Here is a 22,454-nt window from a genome sequence, read left to right on the forward strand (position 1 = left end):
TTCACAGATCTGTAACAGCTCTCAGAGACACTGTCTAAACTGTTGCTATTTTTAGCCTTTTTTAATGAGAAAGACAAAAATGGCTCAGACTGGGGCTTTCTCCAGTCCCTCTGGCAGCATTCCAGCTGTTCTGGCAGCTGAGCTATTAAGTTAACTAGCTAGCTAGAGTCTCGCTCTGCTCATTTTATTCTTTTACAGATAGAAAAGAGAAGTGTATGTGGGCTGTGACTCATGTCATGACTACTCTTTGTTAAAATATACCCTTCGGAGCGTTATGACTTTCCTGTGCAAGCTTTGAACCCAGTCCTCTGTGTTCTGTTCAACAGAGAACTCACACTTTGTTCTGTTCTTCATAGTCTATTTACTCACTTTTTAACCTCTGTCTTTTTAAGGAAGCATAGACAGTCACTGTCTGTATACAATAGAATACACTCATATATACATAATATCCAGCTTTGCAATGTGAGAGGAGGAGGAGGGTGCATTTCCTTGTTTTTTGTGCATATCTCTGTGTTCTGTGCTGTCAGTTGGAGGGTACAAAATTAAGGGGGCTGATCTGCTTTTTCTGCAATGCAGATGGTTTGCTGAACCAATTAAAAGACGGAAAAAAAAATGGAATCAGGATGAATCATGCTGAAGATAAAAATCAATTGCTTGCTATGCAGATACAATAGCAAAATATCTTGGTCAGCAGAACTGCTTTGAGTTCAGTGCAATGGAATAGCGAATAATCAGGGCTACAAGAACAGCCACTGACTCTGCAAGGCTTTTTGGCTCAGATTAGCAGCTGGCTTTGCACAAGCAGCAGTTTCATCTTAAATTATGACACCCTTATTGATCATGAGACAGAGACAGGAGAATCCCCTTTATTTTGTCTGACATTAATGAAGATGCAGGAGAGAAACACTCTATTTTTTTGTTGTTCAATCATGTCAAAATATATGTCAGAAAGGCTGTCTAGAGTAAAATTAAACAGAAAGCAAGAAAAATATATTTCTGCATACTGCTCTTGTGTAAGTCAATATTTTTATATGGGGAATGCCTGTGACCTAAAAACATATATATAGTTGTAATAATAACAATGGTAAGGTTATGTTTTCAGCTCTCCAGCTGCAGAATTAGTATCAGCAAAGTAGATAATACTGGGAAAATACTACAAATCTGGATAAATTTACTATGAAATTAATTAGTACAGTAGTTATTAATATACTATATAGATGACAGACTTGAAACATTTTGGGGGTAACAATACACGTACTCAGCCAATAGTGGCAACTAAAGGTTGTGGGTTTTTTTTTTTCCTTAAATCATTAGATTTTAAACTTACATCTGGGCAACACTCATTAAAATCATCCTATTTTGTACTCTGTACCTGGTACCTTAAATACTAATTATATGCATTTCCCTCAGTATCACTTCAACCCTTCCCAGTCAGTCCTTGTCATGGAAGGAGATGACATTGAGAATATAAATCGAGCTCTCCGAAAGGTCTCTTACATCAACTCTAGACAGTTTCCTACTGCAGGCATACGACGTCTCAAAGTCTCATCTAAAGTCCAGTAAGTTTTAAACCAGCTAACCTGATTAGAGTGTTTTTAAAGACTTATTTCTTTCTTCAAACAAATGAAAAAGGGGAATTGTAAAATCATATTTCAATATTATTGAGCAGAAAAGATGAATTTCATTTACTTCTGTGCTGATTTACTTTATGGTTTTGTTTTGATATTTTCCTTGTAAGAAACTTTTAATTTGAATGTAATTTACTTGCGTTCAGTTTGGAGTCTGGAGCATGCAGTCTGGACTGGAGATTGTATGCATTTATTGCATAACTATTTTAATGATCATTAAAAAAATAGTTATAGTTTCTTTCAGTATACATAGAGCTATGACTTTTCAAAGGAGGCCTATTACTCCTTACAGTCCGTATATCTGCAGGAGCTTTTCTGGCTGCGCTTGAAGTAGTCTTTGTCTGTCTATATCCTTCTGTGGCTGCCAAGAGATCTTTGTCCTTCCATTTTCATGCAAAAATTGTGACAGAACTTACACCATAGCGTTCACAGTTCTGTGTAATAAAACAGCCATGTGCCTCTCCTGAGCTTCCAGGGGTCTCTGTTACAAGACACTGGGCAGAGCACAGAGAGAGAACTCACTGTGAGAGCTCTCAGTTGAGAGAGAACCAGCTAGTGACAGATACACCCTGTGTGCAGTTCTTTACTTGGTTTACTCTGGTGCTGTTGGCTGACAGCACTACAGAGAGCATCTTTCTGATTTAGTGTCACTAAGATGGAATTCAGCTTGCACACCCCAAGGCTGTCCATGATCTGTACAAACATGCTGTAAGGTACAGGGTGTTTGCAGATTAACTTCAAAGCACACTGATGATTCAAACAAAAACGTTCATATAGGTTCTACTAAAAACTGGGGCATGCCAGAATGAGTCCATGATGGGTCCAGTATAAATGGGTGGTTAGGCCCTTCTACTCACACATGACAAGATCCTCCATTATGTTCACTAGATTCCGCCTTGAGAATTTAAAGTCAGGTTTACTACACATAATTGTCATCACGCAGTTAATCTTATTTTTTTTTTAACTGTGCACTTCTTTGTTAAATGTCAGTAAAATATCTAAATATTATTCTTATAGAGACCTTTCTAAAGATAAAGCTTGCCACAAAGCTCTTTGTTTAGCTCTCTCTTTCTAATTTCTGTAGTTGTGAATCTGGGCAGGGATAGAAAGGAATAGAGCTGTTATTGTTATTGCTTGCCTACCTACAGATGCACGTGGTACTGATACACATCCATATGTAGCAATGTTAAAGGAATTAACTGAAATAAAGTAAATAATAAGAGGCATCAGGTGGGTTTTGGACAATGCAAGTGCCACATGCCTTTGATGTGTAATGCGTTATATCCAGTTAACAACATATTTTTCAGATGTTTTGGTGAAGATGTCTGCATTAATATCCCAGATATCGATGCATACGTAATGGTGCTTCAGGCCAGTGAGCCCAGGATTACAATAAGTGGGATGGACCACTTTGCTAGACCAGCTGCACAATTTGAAAGTGAAAGAGGTGTCGTTCTGCTGCCTGACATCAGGATTGTCAGCACTGCCACAAAAATGGAGCATTCAAAAAAAAATGGAGGTTTGTTGATTTCTTTTAAATATTATTGCTTACTCAGGTATGTGACCCCTCACATTTTTCAAAGGTTAATGCAAAAAGGTAGCACAAAGTCACTTAGCCCAAATTCTTTAAGCCACGTTAGTCAACAGCAACACTGTAGTGAAGACATTGCACTTAAACAGATCAAAAAGTGAACAAATCCCTATTCATTTGATTGATCAGAATGTGCTTTTGAAAAGGCAGCTTCCTATTTCATGTCTTGCTTACTTCAGAGTTAATTCCTTTCTTTTCTACTCTTCTCCACATACTCTGTTGACTAATGTATTTCCATTAAATTTTGTAAGCAAATTTTATTAATTGTACTAAGACAGTGGAAAATACTCATTGACTATAGTTGGAGTTTGTCTGTTCTTACACTTCCAGCTCTACTACTGAGTTTTGGATGATACCTGAGTGAGTAACATAATTCTCTTGTGACTCAGTTTCCCATACAAAACAGAAATATAATCATTTACAAAGATGGCTTTCAGTGATGACAGTTTATTCTAATGATGAAAAATGTGTGCGACTGTTTGACACTAGGTGAATATTTCAAAATAAAAATATGGTTTAGAAAGATTGTCTAAAGAAATCATCCTTTTGGATGATTTTGTGCAAGGTAAGTAAGAATCCTAGCAACCTGAATGCATCTTTGTAAATATTTTGTGGGCTAGAATAAGCAACCACTAGATGTACGTTTCTTGGAAAGATAAAATCATTAATGATGTGCAGGTGTGGGAGCAAGGATTCCTTGAAGCTTTTCCCTATAATAATGCTACTCATAACTTGCCTTAAATTGCATCTATTCTCTGAAGGCTGGAAAGTGCATTGTATCACGGTATGAACTGCATACAATTAAGGTATGTCAAATTAATTCCTGTGTGGAAAAGAGGTAATTATCCTTCATTTTAGAGGCACTGCATGTATGATACTCCATGTGGCTAAATGTAATGACATCTTCAAAACTGCTCAGTGAATTAGAAACTACTGCCCTCTATAAATTTTGTATTTCTCAATTCTTCCAAATACAAGTGTTGCCATAGTTAGGGCTGTAGCACCTCTGCTTTACTTAAAAAGACTGAAGTCTCACCTTCAGATGGAATGTAGCAGCATTACTATATAGTGATACTGTCACTTAATTGCTGGGAAGCCAGGTACTTCCTAATGTGCCACCTGTTATTTATATCCACTAATAATTAAAATGAATAGATAATAATTGGTCTGGAGGATAGCTGTGCTTTGCAAGTGATTACTGAATTCTGCCTCTCAGTTCCTCTGTTGTACAACTTGCGCTATTATTTTTCTCAGACTGCATACTATCTGACAGACCTGTGTACACAACAAAGATAGCCATAAATTTTCACCTATATCTAGCTGTTCCCATTTTTGCTCTTACTAGGAAGTTACATAGTTTGATCATCGTAAGTATAGCAGAGATGCACACGGCAAGGCTGAGGAGGCTAATGTAGTCACCATGTATTCCTCAGTCACAGGACCAGTCAGGTCTTTCTCTCTTCAAAAGCAGAGCAGACAGTTGCCGTAGGCAGCATTATGACTATGGCTCTGAGGCCTTTTTCACCTGCAGGGGACCCCTGGAATGCTGAAGTGTTGCTGCTTGTCCTCCTTCATTGGAGAAATCAGTGTGACCCAGCGTGACTGAAAGTGCTGTCTCTCCCTTTCATTTTTATCCAGCAGTGGTGGCAAAAGCAGCAAAGCTGAGCAGTTCAGGCTTTTCTCTTTCTTTGCAACCCAGCTTTTGCCTGTCTTATAACTTCCCAAGGAGTGGTCCAACCCATCAGGCTAAGTAATATTCAGATTTGCCTAACTTGCAGATTTGAGATGCCTCTGAACTTTGCAGTACAAATTACAACTATTTCCAGCTGTAGAGTTTAGATTCCCCAAATTCACTGTACAAGGAGTTGGGAATCTAGTGTGTAAGATTTTTATACCTATGCTTTGCTTACTTATATACCCTCCAAAATGAACGTATACAAATGGGTGTCGAGTTCCAAGACAGATGTCTTTGTCTTTGGTATCTTCAGGGTGATGGTTAAGCAGGCTTGCAAGACCCTTTGTGCTATGTTTACCACAGAATAAATATAATACACTGATAATAATAATACTTACTGATAAAATAATAATACTTTTATTCCATTGATAGATTTTGTTTTAATCATACTTATTGATGGCTAGTCACTTTAGGACATAATTTCTCTATGTCATATTATACAGACTCTTGCCATTTATGGTAATCCCGTGATGTTTTCAGATAGGTGGCATAGCATTCCCCATAATGCAAACTCTTTGTGAGTCACAGAATAACTGAAAAAATATCTAAGCATTGGTATGTTTGATATTTGTAATCTGTGGTACCAATCTGGTATCAATACTGAAAAGCAGAATTGTTAACATGAACTTGTTTCCAGGATCCAATTTTAGTTTTCTGCCTGCACTGCTGCTCATGAGTTTACTATAGAAAAAATATAGAGAAATTTATATTCCATCACCCTATGTGTGTGTAGGCCTTCATTTTTGCAGCATCTGAACAGGCAAAATGCTTCTTTTTTGATTTGCTTTAAGTGTGTTGTGCTTAATATGAGCAAAGAACAAGTCAGACATCTTTGCAAAATTCTTTGTTTCTTTTTTTCTCTTTGTGGTATCTGCCATGTTTTCACAGCCAATAAGCCGGTGGTCTTGAAGGAAATGCTCCACAACTTGGATTTCTGTGATGTTTTGGTCACTGGTGCAGAACTAGATCAAGAACACGAGTGTTTAGAACTAGATCGTACCGAGCTTCAAGGAAAACATCTAGACGCCACAAATTCCACAGCAGGATATTCAATCTATGGTATGTTCATAGACTTTGCATTCCCTTATTTCTTCCCACAAACAGTTACATTCTTGGAATGAAAGGACAGCGTAACTTGAGAGAAAGCTGTGGTGTGCTACCAGTAAAGTATTTCAGGAGAGACTGTCTCTAAAAGCAATCATTACTACTTGTTGTCTGGGCATGTTGTGTTTATCCATTATCCTCCATGAATACAGCACAGCTTTGTCTCATCTCTGTACTCCCCAAACAAGGAAAAAAGCAACACTGCTTGCTTTAACTGTGAAGGATCTTGTGGACCATCATGCTGGAATGTGTGAATGAGGGGGTTCCTCAGTTCTCCTGCATAGTGCTGGTAACTCACTACCCTTTTAGTTTGTTTTGTTTTTCTTCCCTCTGAGTAATTAATACTTTATTTATCTTCATGGTTATATTTATTCTTCTCCATTATGGACTTAGATTCGATTCAAAAAGCTGTTTTCCCTGTTAGGAAATATTTGATGCACTGCCAAGTTTCATATTTTCTGTGGCTGTTTGATTTCTTCTGTGCAAGGAGTGTTGGTTGCATAGCACTCCAACTGATTATGTGCTGCCACCATTTCAGGTGTGGACACCATCCACAACTACGAACAGGTTCTTCAGCAGATTCGATATCGTAACTGGTACACTTCTGCCACCTTTGAAAGAAAGTTCAGAATCAAGTGCTCTGAGCTGAACGGCCATTACAGCAGCAATGAATTCAACTTGGAGGTAAGCAATCTCTTAGTTAAGCCTTTCTTTTCTAACACAGAAGCAGAGTAGTTGCCCCGTCTTTCACAACAATTAGATTTATTTAAAATCTGTAGAATGATTGGCACGTTGAATTCAGGAAGCGTTCTGAAGTTTTATACAAAGAGGAAATTAACATTTATGGTCATTCCTTATGGTGGATTTGTCTAGTCAGGTGCATTGTGATGATGCTTCTCTTGAACTCCTCTAACAGAGAGACTTCTGCTCAAACAGAATGGAGGATAAAGTTGTCATTGTTTTTTCATAACTCCAACTATCATGTAAGATGTCCTACAGTTGTTGGTTCTATTTTGTTGTTGTTGCTGTGAGATCTGTATGCTTCATAGTAAATCACCACCGCTTCATTAGTTTCCTTAGCTACTTTTTAAGCTGTCACACTTTTCTTTCCTGCTATGTTCAACTTTTCAGTTTTGCCAAGCAATACCTAGTTATAATCATGTTTATAAAATCTTCTCCATTAGGTGGAAATTATTCCTGGTAACTTGAATGATTTCAGATTTCTTTGAGAAGTCAGTATACAGCTACTGAACATATAGGATGGCCTTCATCTTTCATACAACCCATATATGGTCAGTTGCTACAGGAAAATGTGGATACCTCTTGTGAGGTTATTTTTGTTGGTACTAAGTCAGTCCTATGTCTCATGCTGGTTCAGAGACAGAAAATGGCTGCTGATGCATTTCAGCAGGGGTCACATACTGATGGTGAAGAAATTGCTTATCCAGCCTAGAATCCAGGTAACAAGTAACTACAGAAATGAAAGACCTTAGCAACGAGCTCAAAACTTCGTAATTTGTTTTGAACAATAGCAGGTGTTTAAGTTCCATTAAAAGTGATTCTTACCTTTAGCATTCTGCAGCCATGACACTGATTTCAGAGTTTTTGCTAATAACTTTCTGGGAGCACTGAAAAGCTGAGCAGCAGAAAGGAGAAAAAAGAAAAGGAATCTGTCTGTGTGGAGTTGGATGACATGGATTTATCCATACAGATAAACGAATAAAAAGAGTTTATTTTTCTATGGCACTGCAACATCTATAGCTGATAGACCATTAATGCTAGGAATTATGTCTAAACGGTTTATGTACTGATATTCCTATCTTCTGATGAACTTCTGAATATAATATAGTATATGGAGGCAGCAAACAGAAAACAGAAGAATATCTGATGATACAATGTCTGATCTCTTATACTTCTCATATGCCAGGTTAATATCCTACACAGCACCAACTCCAACTATATGGACCATGTAAACCACGTGCTTGCACAGCCACACTTTCTCCAGTCGGTCCACCATCCAGAGGAAAGCATAAGTACTGTTCACAACTCAGGTATGTGATACCTTTAAAGTGACTTCTCTTAATGATTCTGTTCTGTTGGTACATCCCTTATGATTTAGTCTGATCAACAAATAAAGCACTGAAATTCTCCATAGCTATATCTTGTGAAACCTCAGATTGATTGTAGCACCTTTATGACAGAAAGCTGTTATACTGAGTTTTCTCTTTCTGATGATGTACTTAGTACTAAAAGCTGGTATTCTTTTTAACGTCTACATTAAAGGTTAAGTACTCTGGTTCAATTTAGTCAACGGGGTGTCTTGTTTATAGTATTGAATGGTATGAAGGGTATTGTCTTTCCTGTATTACTATGGCATCCCTGTTTCTGCCTATTCTGGTAAGTAAGTATGTAAAGAATAAAGCTGAATAAGCATAGTTAGTTCTAGACTGCAATGTTACTGTATTTATTTTATTTTATTTTATTTTATTTTATTTTATTTTATTTTATTTTATTTTATTTTATTTTATTTGTGTTGCAGAACCATCTATTGCAAAGTACTTCTTCTTTCTTTTCTTCTTCCATCTTGTTCTGATTTCAGAGTTCCAGTCTTACAGGCAACGCAGTAAAATGGAGTATAGAACTACTGTAGTTCCTGGAACAGCAGTACCCAGGGAGCAAAAGTGCATGTCCAGTAATGTGTGCAACTATGGATCTGATAACATAAGAGTAGTTTGGAGAGATGTCTTTCTGTGACTAGCTGGAGATAGAGGATTCTCAGAGTTCAATTAGAACAGTGAGGAAAAATCCTCCAGAGTCTCCAAGAAAGACTGTAACACAGGCAATAGAGTATCAATGCTCTGTTCTTTTTCTTGGCAATGGAAATCACAGTATGAGTGTTTGAAACCTTGTAAAATAAAACTGTAGAAACAGATTGATTTATTTTTCTCACAGCTAATGTTAAAGCTTCATTTACCTGTAGTCAGAAGGGGACAACACACAGGTAAGATGAAACTGTAGAAACTGTTTTGAAATTGATTCTCGACTGATTGACTTCTGTAATGAAATGAATTAAAGAATGAACATTAGGCACAGTAACTTCTTAGTTAAGATTTGCAATACTTATTGTCTTGCATATACTCTGCCCTGGAAAGCAGATACTTCACCATCTCTGCAGTCCCAGACAGGTGGCAGAGGAATAGATACCAAGGAGTGAAAAATAGACAAGGTGTTTAGTGTTTTGTAGGCAGCTTTGTCCATAGACATAAACCTGTTGCCTTTTCCACTTTTTGTTTCAGTTGTTCCAAGTGTGGCTACTGTCGTCATTGTGATCTGTGTGAGTGTACTCATTTTCATCATAGCTGTGGGAGTCTATAGAATTCGGACAGCCCAGCAGCACAGCTCCACAGACAATGAGAGCAGTAAGGAAAATGAAATGGATTGGGACGATTCTGCTCTGACTATTACTGTCAACCCCATGGAGGTAAGTTACTGAAACATAGTAGTATATCATGTTAATACCAGGAGTCACTGTCCAGGCTGGTAGGTTCTTAGCTGCAAGTTTAAAACCTTTTTCTGTGCACATTTAACAAGGCTTGGCAGAACAGTTATATGTACGCAGGACCCCAAATTTTTTGAGCTCTGCACACCACAGTAATATATAAATTGAGCTCTTAATATTTTTTTTATTGTCAGAAATAGTTGCTGAATACATGGTGCAGAATTCTTTGGTGCAACTTCTCCATCTGTCTTTGCCCTCCTGGCACCCAAGATGGAGTAGTTACTTTGTAGATATTAATAGGCTTAAAGGAGGGGAAATGATCAGCAATTCAGACATTGAGGGGCTACATTTTGTCAGCTTGAATAAGGAAAAAAAAACCAACAAAGGTATCACTTACTAATATTCCATTCTTGTTATAGTAGGCTTTGAATATTTGCTACTGAACTGCAGTATATCTAATAGTTTATAATAACAGAAAAGCAGATTCTTTCCAGCACGCTAGTGTTTTCAAATGATGAGCAATAAGGATCCATGTTCTCATAGCCACTGGCAGGAAGGGACTTTTCTTGTATTGTCTGTTTCTCATTTCTTTAAATGTACTGTAGAAATATGAAAAGCCTCACCGGGTAGAAGAGGAGAGTGAAGAGGAAGATGATGAAGAGGAAGATACAACCAGTGCTGAATCAGATGAAAGTGAAGAGGAGGAAGATGAGGAAGAAGAGGAGGAAGCGACTGTCCAAAAGAGAGGCAAGCAGAATCTCACCAGGAAAGAGCAGTTGGAGTGGGATGATTCAACACTCCCGTACTAACAAACAGCCCTCGAGCCACATTGCTCCTTTTGTAATCACCAATACAATGTTTTTTCAGTATATGAATTAATTGACAGAATTTGAACTTCTGCTTGCCTGTAACTCTTTTGCCTAAAATGATCTTGTTGTAGTAACTGATAATGGTAGAACTGACCCTTTTCCTACAAAGGCTGGAGAACACATGGTACAATTGTATTGGCATTGCCAGTTCTAAAGTAATCTAGAACTTAATCTGTTAGCAAGCATGGGGTTCAGTTTCCTCTTTCTGTACCACAGGTCTGTGACAAAAGTGTTGTCACTCAGTCCATAGAATTTTTTTGCCTTTGCTATTTTTTCATACAGGAGAGATTTCAGCTTCTTATGAAGAACTATCTGTGTGGGTCCAAATAACACACCTGCCCTTTGGCTTCACATATTTACAGGTGTAATGTAATATAATCCCAGTTCAAATTAGGAGAGTTTTAGTGCTACAGGTGACAGAGACTGAAGTCCATTTGTTGTCTCTTCCTGCCTGCCTTCTTGTATAACTATCTTCTACAAGGGAATATATTTAGGACTTGATAAGGGATGCATGTATGCCTGTGTAGGAATGGACAGTGTATTTTTCAAGAATGCTATCAGAACCATGAAGAGAGGGATTTTATCCAACCCATGCATAGAAGCTGAAGAAAATGGATGCTGCAGCTTACTGGGGGAAAAAAAAAAAAGTTGTTCTATGTCCAGAAATGAAATGATCTTACACAAACAGTAAAATCTCACTGAATTGATATACTGTAAACCTATAAAGCTACTCATTAGTTATGGACTGAACAATTTGCAGCAAATCGATGCTTTAACCATCTTGTAAAATCATTAGCTTGCTGCAGTATCTAACTGAAATAGTGGAAAATAAGTGACCTCATTATACCATGGATATGTATGGTTGGGACTTAAACAATAACGTTTTATGAGGAAAATGTTCCCTTCTGCTTTGCTGAGTGCCAGCTGGAATTCCTCTATTCTGTAGAGAAGTATGCCACCACCCCACCCTGAGTGACACAACAGAAAGTGACAACACAACTGTCAGCCCGCTGCTGGGCACATAATTCTCCCTTTTATTTCTTCTTCCTGAAGCCATTATTGTTAAGAAAAGGTTTTGTAAAATAGAACTAGGATAACTAAAACCTACCTGGAACCAAAAGAAGTTGAAAAAAGCTTGTAAGAGGTTGAGAGAGTATTTTAGTTATGGTAACACAGCATATTTTTCTTACACACTGTTAAAAGAGGGGGAAAAAAGGCTACATACAACGTGTTAGTAAGTCTGTGTGGTGTGTTTTCTGTCCCCATTCCTTAGGAATCTATCTGTCTTCAGCTGTTCTGCATACCAAGTAATGCAGCAGTTGCTAGGATAACTGTTCTTAATGCATAAAAACCAAAATGGCATGGAAGTGAATGCTGCCTAGTGGCTTTTCTGCTTTTCTCCTAAATAGTTCCTTTTGTTCACTATTTCATCACTGACGTGTGTAATATGCTATTTAAGCTGTCCGCTCTCCCAAAGAAACAAGCAGATGGTCTTGAGTTACTAGGAGCACCTATGAATGAGAACTCATCCTGCAAAGAGTAACCTGAGAGGTCTTGAGGGTACTCACCTACATCAACATTATTAGCAGCAGCTCCTGCAGGTCTTGGAATTCAGAGAATTTATTGTGGGGTTTCTAGTTGGTGATAGATTTTTTTTAAGTCAATTTCTGCATCCATCTGACAGCTGTAGGAAAAGACTGACCACAACTAGATAGTACAGTTTCATCACGAGAAAGTAAATGAAAAGAACCTTAATATATTTTAAAATGAGAGATTTTCATGTTCATTTTTAAGACCAGCATTGTAGAAGTTTTCTTACTTGTGCAGTCCCATTTCATTTTTACTCTGGTCTCTCCCAGGAATTAAAAGAATATTTGAAGAATTGGGCCTAGATACAGAAAATTTATCTGCAGGAATAATAATGATATAAAATGGGCTATGATATCTATTTATAGACAGCCTAACCTGCAAAAGAAATTTGTTATTAGATCCTAGTACCCAGATCATTCCCTAGTGTTACTGCTACTTTTATTAGTGACATGAAGCAGGCCCTTCATGATACTTATCAGCACATTTCTCAGCAAAGCTTTCTGCTCAGAGAAAAAAAAAGAAATTTAAAATTAAAGGAAGATATTTAAATGTCAATTTCATATTTAAAACTGGACTTTATTTAGATTGTTTTTAATGTCTCTGTTCTTCTTATTATTGTTATCTATTATTATTGTTACTGCAAATGTGAAAGGTAGTTGAAACAGCAATTTACAATATTATCAATAGCCTTTTGTTGTTTCATATGCCTGTCTGTTCAGCCAATGGATTTCTATCTTTTTGTTACTGGAAGCAAATCTTTTCAGGTCACGCTGGTACATTCATTATACAAGAAGCCAATACAAAGTATTTTCTCTACTTTAAATAAACTTACCTTTTTAGACTTAAGCAAAGTAATGCAGGAATGGGTGTTATCACTTAAATTTGGTTTGCAACAAAATATTCAGAAAACTAAAGCGTATCACTGCACATGTTTTAGATTAAGTGGTGGCTAAAGTGGGTTATGCAGCATTGTTCATTCAGAGGAACAGAAAACATTAGTAAGAAGCTTGACTGTACAGGTAAAATATTTGTATAGGTTTTACAACAGTGACTTTATAAGCAATATAGTAGTAGAACAAGATAAACATCAAACTGTTTGAATTACTTTAAATAAATTGCTTCCCCAACGTTATTTTTTTGATGTAAACTAGTTTCTTAAAACAAAACCAGAACATATACATGCATACACAAGCACCCCTTCTGCACTCTCCCCCACCCCATCAAAAGCCAAATACATCTCACCTTTCCTCCCCAGAAAATGTCTTTATGCTGCAAACTCTGAAATGACAGCTTCTGACTTAATGTTTATCCTAAGTCCAGTTGCAAGCTTGGTGCTATCCAGGCACAAAAAAAGGTGGCTTTTTTTATAGTAGCAATAAACAAGTGCATCCAAACACCATCTCTGAAGCTGTACCCCTGTTATATATTACAACACCTGGAATCTGTGACGACAGAGATTTAAAATGGTATCATACCAATGACAGCTTTAAAATTGCTGAAATTCTAATCTAAGGCTGGGAAAAGATGCAAATGCAAATTCAAGACAGCGATATACTGTTATATGCATTAACACAACTGCCTAAGTTGAGTTTTGTGATCAGTAGCTCACATTTCTTTTTCACTTCCATCCCCTCCATGGGTATTTTATTTATCTGTCTCTGCAAAGAGAACTAATGAGGCTTAACTTTGGAGATTAGTCTCAAAATCTGTGACATTGAATGACGCCATTTCAAATTAGAAATAGACATACAGGGTTCATGACATCTTTAGTGCTAATTAAAATAAAATGTGCTGGACTATTTATTCACTAGAAAAGGCAGTAATGGCTCTACTGCTTTTTAACTGTCAAGGACCTCCTCCACCAAGGGCTGCTGTGAATGTGCAGTGTGCTTCCCTTTCTGGTGTTGGACTCGCTGTGAACATGCACCATCCATCAGTCCCCATTTGCAGAAGCTGCTCTTGCTTGATGCTAAAAACTGAAAAATAATGCCACTGGACGGTAGCAACTCCAGGTTAAGGCCTGGTCGAAAGATAATTCCAGAAGCAGCCCCATGATACTTTGGCAGCTATTCTGAACCCTGCATAAAATTGTGCCTCACTCAGCTGTCTCATTCTGTGACCCAAGAGACAAGTAATGCATTTACCTGGTGAGGACAAAAGCAGGCTGAAGGATGATACTGCCTCTGATGGAAGCTTTGGTGTTGGCACGCTGAAGACTTCTACCATCATCCATGATTGACAGACAGACAGAAAAATGTCTGATGGAATGTCCCTAAGAAGCTGCTTCCGGTATTCTGGAATATAAATTATGCCAAATTAAGAACGTATGGAAAAGGATGAGGACACTTAATTACTTAAGGAAGGAAAAGAAATTAAATTAAACTGAGAGAATGTCTCCTGGACCTGAGAAAAGTCTCTTCCTTTAACATAATCAGCATTATGAATTAAGTATATCCATAACAGTATAGCACTACAAGTTTATGTATGCTTACTGAAAATGGCAATAAAATTCTCTTAGCATGATACAGTTTTCATATAAACAAACACTATCCAGGAATCTCTTTGGAGACAAAGGAGCCAAATAATGCTATGACAATTAATTAACATCCTAACCATGAATATTAATTTAATTACTTAATTCTTATTTCTATATTTATTTTAGCCAATATTTTACTTCACTACAGTGTAGTTGTTTCCTGGATGTACATATTGTGTACTATTTCTACACTACTGTTAAAAAGGCCCCAAGAGTTTTACAGCAACAGTAAGAAAGGGCTCATTTGGCAGAAAATGATAGTGATGAAGCTTGCACAAAGCTAAATATACTTACTTAGATGTCTGTCTGTCTTCTGCTTCTTAATGAAATCCCAGCGTTAGGAAAAATAAATCTCTTTCTGACAGGTATTGACAGTTGTCAGACTGAGAAGCACACACAAACTGGTATTTCTCATATGTATGTTAATTAAACATATTTAATATATGGATATAAAAATACAATATCTAGACTGGAAATACAACTCTTGTTGTATCTAGAGTTTTCTGTAATGCTGTATAAATTCAAACAGCACATTTGCAGCTGCTCAGAGAATATTTGGAACTGCTGGAATATAGAGCCTATAGAGTCAGAGCCCTTAGGCCAATTCTGAGCTTTTTAGGATCTCAGTCAGGTGGTGCAATTAATTGCTGGCAAGTTGGAAATCACAGACAACCAACCAAAGAGGTCTGATAAAATTACTAAACAAGAAAGATAAATTGTTGAGGGAAGGGCAGAAAGGGCTGTGTATCAGCCACAGCTTCATGTGTTACTCACCTCTGAGAGCAAGCCTTGCAATTAGTGCAGCCCTGGACGTTCACTGTAACTGCTGATCTTTCCTTGGTATCTGCCTCGGGCTGTTCAGAGACAACAGTCATGCAAATCTGAGAAGAGAGAATTTAAATACATATAAATATGTATAAATATATATACATATATTTAAAAAAACCCACAAAAACTAATGCAACAAAAATAAATGCACCTTTGAAAATATTAACTGTATACAACAATCTGCTATATAAATCTGATATTCCACATGTTTAAACTAGTATCAACAATTATATAACAGCACTACGTTTCTGCCTCCTTAGGCTAAACTAAACTAAGAAATCCCTTAATGCTGAATATGGTCAGCTTTACAGCAAAGGAGATGAGACAAATCTCAGCTAACCCAGCAGATGAAGTAAAGTATATTCTGTGATCAGTCTGTTTGCTTTCGCATCAGGGGTTTTGTTCTTGTTTTTTCTTTTCTTTTTTGTTTTATTTTTAATGAGTTTGGGATTATTATTATTATTTTTTCCTTAAAGAAGAGATATTCACAAAACATAAGTGTGCAAAAGAGCACAAGAAAAAGGGGGGAAAGTAGAACATGGGCTTTCATTTCATATACTTGTTTCTAATACCAGATGAATTGCAACACCAAGATGATGGAAAGTTAACACAAGAAAATGAAAACTAGGAGGTTCTAGTTACGTGTTCATAACTTCACTCCCAGCAATGAAACCAATGTCACCACTTCAGGTGTCCTGCTTCCCAAGAGAAATTTTGCTGCCTTTTCAGTGGGTATTGACAGTGGATCAATTGTTAGTTTCCATTTCACTCTTTTTCCCTAGGAATAATGATACTGACATTCTCTGCTAAGTGCTGTGAGCCCTACAAAAAGTACTGTCAAGGGGCTTGCTCATCTTACAGTTCAATAATTCTGTTCCAGATCACCATTGCAGAGCACCCTAGATAGGCAAGATGAACGTCTGTGGTTATAGTCAAGAACTGGAGACTAATTTCCTTAGTTACTGCTTTATGAGGAAACGGTCACAATACTTTGAAACATTACCAACATATAAAAAAGCATTCAGAGAAAAACCTTCATTCCTATTTTCAGTTCTGCAACTCCAGTGAAATTCTGCATTTATCAGCTGTAGAAGAAACAGGGCCACATATTGTCACGATTTGTGCCTGTATTGAAAGCAAGGAATCAAAAGAATTTTTTTCACAGCTAGGTACAATGTTTGATTAAAGAAAGCAGCTTTTATCACACAGGGTGCATAAGGCAAAGAAAAATGGTCTCAAAATGGTGAACAAAAGTTTTACGATAGAACTACATCCTTATACTATAGAAACTCAGGAATTTCATGAGAGTAAAAGCTATTCTGCTGCCCCACCAATTTGTTTGCTGTAATTCTGCATACAGCTTTGCATTTTCAGAGTTTAACTTCTTTGCTGGGTCTAAAGTTCCTTCAGGTTCCTGCATGCTTATTAAAATATAAAATTCAAAGGAAAAAAAAAAAAAAATACAAATTGTTACAACTACCTCTTCATTTTTTCTTTCTGTTTATTTTCCCCCTAAATGTATAAATGGATAAAAGCGTCTTGACCAGGTAACCCCAACCAAGTCTGTTACTATTACGATTTTTAACCAGTACTGAAATTTGCAACAAATCCTTGCCTACAGTCTGCTAATGAGAGCCTATAGATACATGAGAAGGCAAGCAGTTGTTTGAACTGGCATGTTCTTTGGAATGTGAATTGGATTAATTACAGTCAGTTTTTATAGAAAAACTGCATTATTGATTATGGAAGAGTGAACAAAGGTAAGAGAATAACCCATGAAAAATGGACAGAGTCGAGGTCTCCAGTTGGTGTGAAGAAAACCTGGAATGTAGTATTCTAGAAACTGGAGAGGAAGTAAAAGCTTGAGTGAGGGAGAGTGTGTGTGGGTGTTTGTCAGTTGCCTAACACTTCATTCTCAGCATGGATGTAGTTGTTGCAGTAATGAACTAAAGCTTAAGTCACACAGAATGGTGGCAACTACCTGTAGCTGGATCATTAGTTCCAGTACCTCCTGCACAGCTAGGAAGGGAGCAAGACCATGACAAGTAAAGTCAAATTTACCACCATGTGCCACATTAAATATAAAATGCTCTACGCTTAAGGCAGGGCCATGGTAATTAGAGCCGAAGCATTTTGTCCACTGTGATTCAAGTACACAATTAAGTTGGAAGGAATAAGAAGAATTTTTTGAACATAAACTGTGTTAGCAAGTGTTAGAGGGTTTGTGAAACCAACATACTTCATAGATTGAAGAAGAAACTAGGAACAACCAACAAAGACAGACTGTACTCCATGTTGCAAAGGCCTTTAAACTTACTGTCACAATCCAATTATCTAAATATCCACATAGTTAGGAACCTTGTTTTTGAAAACACACACAAAAAAATTCACAGATAACAGTAATCCCAGCCAACTCTGAGAGCTGCGGCTATTATCTCCATTCTCAGAATCAAACACTGACATATTTATTGTTAGATCCTCCATAAACTGATATAAAAATGAGGGAGTCATCTCAAAATATGTTATTTATATTCTGTGTTAAATACTGCACCACTAGAATCTCACATAAATACTTGACCGTGGTCAACAGCAGTTCTGTACACACAGTCATCACAAGGATAACAGGCACTGGGTCATTGCTTGCAGAATAAGACACTAAGGTTCATGTTCCTGCTGATTATTATCTCATTTAATTTCAGAATGCGTAGGAATTGTTGCAAGGCTAATTAAATCTTAGAAATAAAAATGTAGAAATTAGATGTAAAGAAAAAGTAGTAGAGGCAGTTTTATCTGGCTAACAGTACAGAATTGTTCCCTAGCATGTATCTTCTAGTGCTAGGGGAAGGGAGCAGGGTATTTCAGCCTACTTAAATTTGTCTAAGCTGAGCGTTTCTACTCCTTCCCATGGGAGTCCACTAGAATTATGGGAGTCATTAGAGTTCACCACTAGAAAAAAGCTTTTCCTGATAATAAATTTAAACAACATTTTTTGCCTTTTTTATCTCATTAGTCTTAGTTATACCCTTGGTAACCATTACCAGTCTATTTTCTTAAACAGAATAATATAAGTTATTTTTCATCAGACCATATTGGTAGAATGCACCACCTACTTTCTACAAGATTTCTAGACACGTGCCAACTGTTGCAGTGGAATAGAATTGTGCCAGCCTTACTGAGTGCTGCTGTGCCTAATGCTATGTTTTAGATTTTTGATGCATAAATGGGCTCTAGCACAATGACTAAATGGTTAGATCTCATGCATGCCCCACGCAAAATTCTCCGTCTCAGAAGCATGCTTACCCAGCAAGCCAGTAAAGGATGTAAGTAGCTTGGCTCTTCTGTTTCCTTCTTCTACCCCTTCTGCTGTATCTGAAAGGTAGAACAACTGAAGTCCTTGTACTTAAAGGCTGTGGAGATTTCTGCATCACCATTTCACTAAGACCTGAGTACCTCCCTTGTTTGCTCTGTCAAAAGAACAAGAAAAGAGTTAGCAAAAAAGGAGCAGGCACATGAAGCCTTCTAATATTGACTTCCACCAGTGTATCTTTGTACCTATAAAAGTGCCATTAAGCATTGCACAGCTGTTATCGGGAATGACAAATTGCCATCACAATCAAAGAAAGATGACTTCCTTCATGTTTACTAATACAGTGGATGAGAGAAGTTAGCAGTAATACCTTTCCATTTTCTGAAACAAAATGTATTACTGTAGCTGCCCATCTCTCCTCTGATCACCCTTCCAAAACCAGTCATGGAATGAAGAATAATTCATTTCATAAATGATTAAGTCAAGTCTAATAGATGAGGTGTGGAGATGGGTCTTGCAAGGTGAGGTTACAACACAGAGATAAAAAAGAACAGGATTTCCTGATCAAGGAACGATAAAACATGACTTAACAAGTGGGAGCAGCAGAGCAGGGATCACCTCAAATATTTTTGGACTGTGTCTAGTTAGAGTTAGCCGTATAGTTGTAGGATAGCTTACATGTTATTCAGAGCATAGGATTCTGAAGAGAAATAATCTCATCATATTCAGTGTGACAGCTCTGGGCTCTAATTGGCCAGGACAATTCAATCTCATATTTGACAGAAAAAATTGCACTTCTTCTCATTGCAAAAATGTAGAACTTTTCCCTTGCAGTTCACCATTTCCCAGATTTGCTTCCATACCAATGCATTACTTCTTGTTGAGGAGCAGTAACCACAGTTGGCAGCATGTCTTTTGTACCTTGAGATTGTTTCCTAGCAAACGGACCGAACTCTGTGTTATTGTGACCACTTCTATTAAATAATTAAAAAAATATATGCCTGATGGGATTCAAATAAACACATACTCTGTGGTTGTGACCTCTTAAGTGTGTCTCAGAACTACAGTCTCTTTAGTCCAGGAGAGAGATTCATTATATAAAATATCCTACATGAAACAATCATAAACCATGTCTTGAAATGTCTTGTTGCAGATGCTAAATGCATTTACGAAGGTGTGAATATATTAAATTTATGCAGGATGATGATTTTAATGATTATATGCAATGAAAAATATTAATATGAACTGAAAATGATTTTTGGACAAAAAAAATCTGCTTTTTTTAAGAAAACCCTTCTCTTTATGAAAATGTACAGTAAATTTTGACACATAATAAAGTACGTGAAAGTTAACTTTAAATATAGTGAGAATAAGTTGTGTACAACCCTCCTTTCTCTACTCCACCCATGGCATAGTGGTATATTTAATTAAAAAACACATTGTTTTGCAGGTTTTTTTTATGCATTTGAGATTTTTTGATATCCTGATGTTTTCCATGTGATTTACTAAAAGCATAATGGAAATAGATCTGTTATTTTAAAACTTGGCCTGTACATCTGTACATGTATAAAACTGGATTCATTTTTGTGGTCACTAAGGCACTTTCTGTGAATTGGCCAATAAATATAATTTTAGAATTTCACATAAAAAATAATGTTCTGTAATCTTTATTTCACCAGTCATTGTATTTCTTCATTTCCTGAACAATAACCCTTGAACACTCCTACCTCTGGTAGCAGAGGTTAAGTATCTGGTCTCCATCTGTCAGCAATTTTGCATGTTCCTGAAGAGTAACATGACATGCATCTGAAGACTCGATAGTTTTAAAACATTCAAATGACTTTTCACTTTGAGTCATCTGTCTGTGAATTGCATTCACATAAGTAATACATGAGGAATACATAGGAATTAACTTGATTTCTTTTTGTCTGTGCTCTGCCTACAGCTCCTCTCTGTTAGCCCCTCAGACCGAATCTAGTTATTAACATGAGATATGTATGTCAACACACATATTTAATTATCAGCTCACAAGTACTCAATGTCAGAAATCTAAGATGCCATTCAGCTCTTATGAGTTTTCAGAAGAGTCCAAGACTCACCTCTGAGCTCTCAGCAAAAGGCAAACACATAACCTGAGCCACTAAATCAGTGCTCCCCCTCTTAGCTGGGTTGCATTGACCAGAACAAGTGCTGACAGCAACATCAGACACTGAACTCCTGATTTGAGTGCAACAGCATCCATCAGCTGGCTGCAGCTTTGGAAAAAATCTCTCAGGGAAAACATTGCCTATATCCTACACACAAGGGACACTGAGCCCAATCCTATTTTGTCACAGTCAAGAGGCAACAGGTGAAAGCTGTAGCCAGGGAAATTGAATTAGATAGAAATTCACAATGAGGCTGGTCAAACGTTGGAATGGGCACAAAGAGTCTGGGGAATCTCTGTTTATGAAGATATTCAGAATGCAACACAAAAGGTCTGGAGCAGCCCAACCTAACTAAATTGGGCTTAACTCTGGAGCTGACCCTGTTTGGAGGTGGGGATGCAGCAGGTGCTGGGCCACACAACCTACAGAGGCCATTCCAAGCCCAATTTGCTCTAATTCTGGACTGGTAATGGTTTACACAGGATATACTTATTGACTGTATCACTTCTTAATTTAAGCAGTATTTCCATCTACTTCTCAAGGTCTACAGGTCCTGAATTTAATCTTTGCAGCTACCAGCATGCGAGTTTTACAGTAGCCAGGGCTTCATAAATCCCTCAGACAGTAATTCCTAACTTAGCTTTGGTATAACGTTCCATTTCCTCTTAACCTAAGGAGAGTCAAGAAGATATATTTCCATAATCTTTCCCACTCTCCTCAAAGATTATTCCCTTTAGCACAACATGCGATTAACTATATGTCATTTCCACTTTTTTAATAATAAAGCATCCTGAGGGTCTGAGATATTACTTAACCTAAGAAAGGCTGGGCCCATCGTCAGCTTGCTAAGCTTCAAGGCTTATTTTTCTAATAGAAAAAAAATAATAGCTTTTAAAAACTAATTATCTTTCTGTCCTTAGAGAGCAATTACCACCTGTCTGTCCCTTGCTCGGATCTTAAAAATAATATTTTTATACATTTTTTTAATATCATCAGATTTTTTAAAAAAGGGGGGGGAGGAGGAAAGAAAAAATGTATTGCACATTAGTTTCCATCAGAGCAATAATCAACTCAATGCAAATATATGGGTCTACTATGCAATCACCTGAAAAAAAGCTCACTTACCCAGCAAGCCAGTAAAGGATGTAAGTAGCTCTTCTGTTTCCTTCTAGTAGTAAGATGGCTCTTCTGTTTCCTTCTTCTACCCCTTCTGCTGTATCTGAAAGGTGAAACGGAGATTAGAAAGAAACAGATTTTCAGAGCTACTGAAACATCAATAGTAGTACCTGCTGATGTGTCTTGATGGTTTCTATAATTCCCTATGCAAATAAACTATTGTATCTTACAGTAGTATAGACAATAATTTCTGTTATATTATATTCGTAATTCAAAATCTTTGTTGCCTTTGCAGAATCTCTAAGGAAATCTGTGATCTTCCTTTTTGGCTCTGGAAAATCCTCAGTAGAGCTTTGTGGTTTAATCAGTTCAAAAAGGTATCTCAGACAGTCAAGTACCACACTAAATCTCCCCTGTCCAGGAAGCCGAAAACCTAAGATACACACTAGAAACTTCAGCCTTTTGTTTCTTGGTTCCAAACACAAGATGCACTAGCATGAAAAT

At 37.2% G+C, this 22,454-nt stretch overlaps 1 protein-coding gene across 3 annotated transcripts in view; it reads left to right on the forward strand.

Annotated features, from left to right (window-relative positions):
* CLSTN2 (calsyntenin 2) overlaps positions 1–20,326 on the forward strand; it is a 279,156-nt gene extending 258,830 nt beyond the window's left edge. For all 3 annotated transcript variants that reach the window (XM_072343954.1, XM_072343955.1, XM_072343956.1), the window contains 7 exons: positions 1,411–1,559; positions 2,936–3,147; positions 5,843–6,013; positions 6,597–6,742; positions 7,986–8,109; positions 9,355–9,539; positions 10,163–20,326. In XM_072343954.1, the coding sequence (XP_072200055.1) occupies positions 1,411–1,559; positions 2,936–3,147; positions 5,843–6,013; positions 6,597–6,742; positions 7,986–8,109; positions 9,355–9,539; positions 10,163–10,366 (1,191 nt within the window). In that variant the 3' untranslated portion in view covers positions 10,367–20,326. The remainder of the gene's footprint in view (positions 1–1,410; positions 1,560–2,935; positions 3,148–5,842; positions 6,014–6,596; positions 6,743–7,985; positions 8,110–9,354; positions 9,540–10,162) is intronic.
* The last annotated feature ends 2,128 nt before the right edge of the window (positions 20,327–22,454 follow it).

This window comes from Excalfactoria chinensis, chromosome 9 (genome assembly GCF_039878825.1).
Source record: "Excalfactoria chinensis isolate bCotChi1 chromosome 9, bCotChi1.hap2, whole genome shotgun sequence".
NCBI classification, from domain to species: Eukaryota; Metazoa; Chordata; class Aves; order Galliformes; family Phasianidae; genus Excalfactoria; species Excalfactoria chinensis.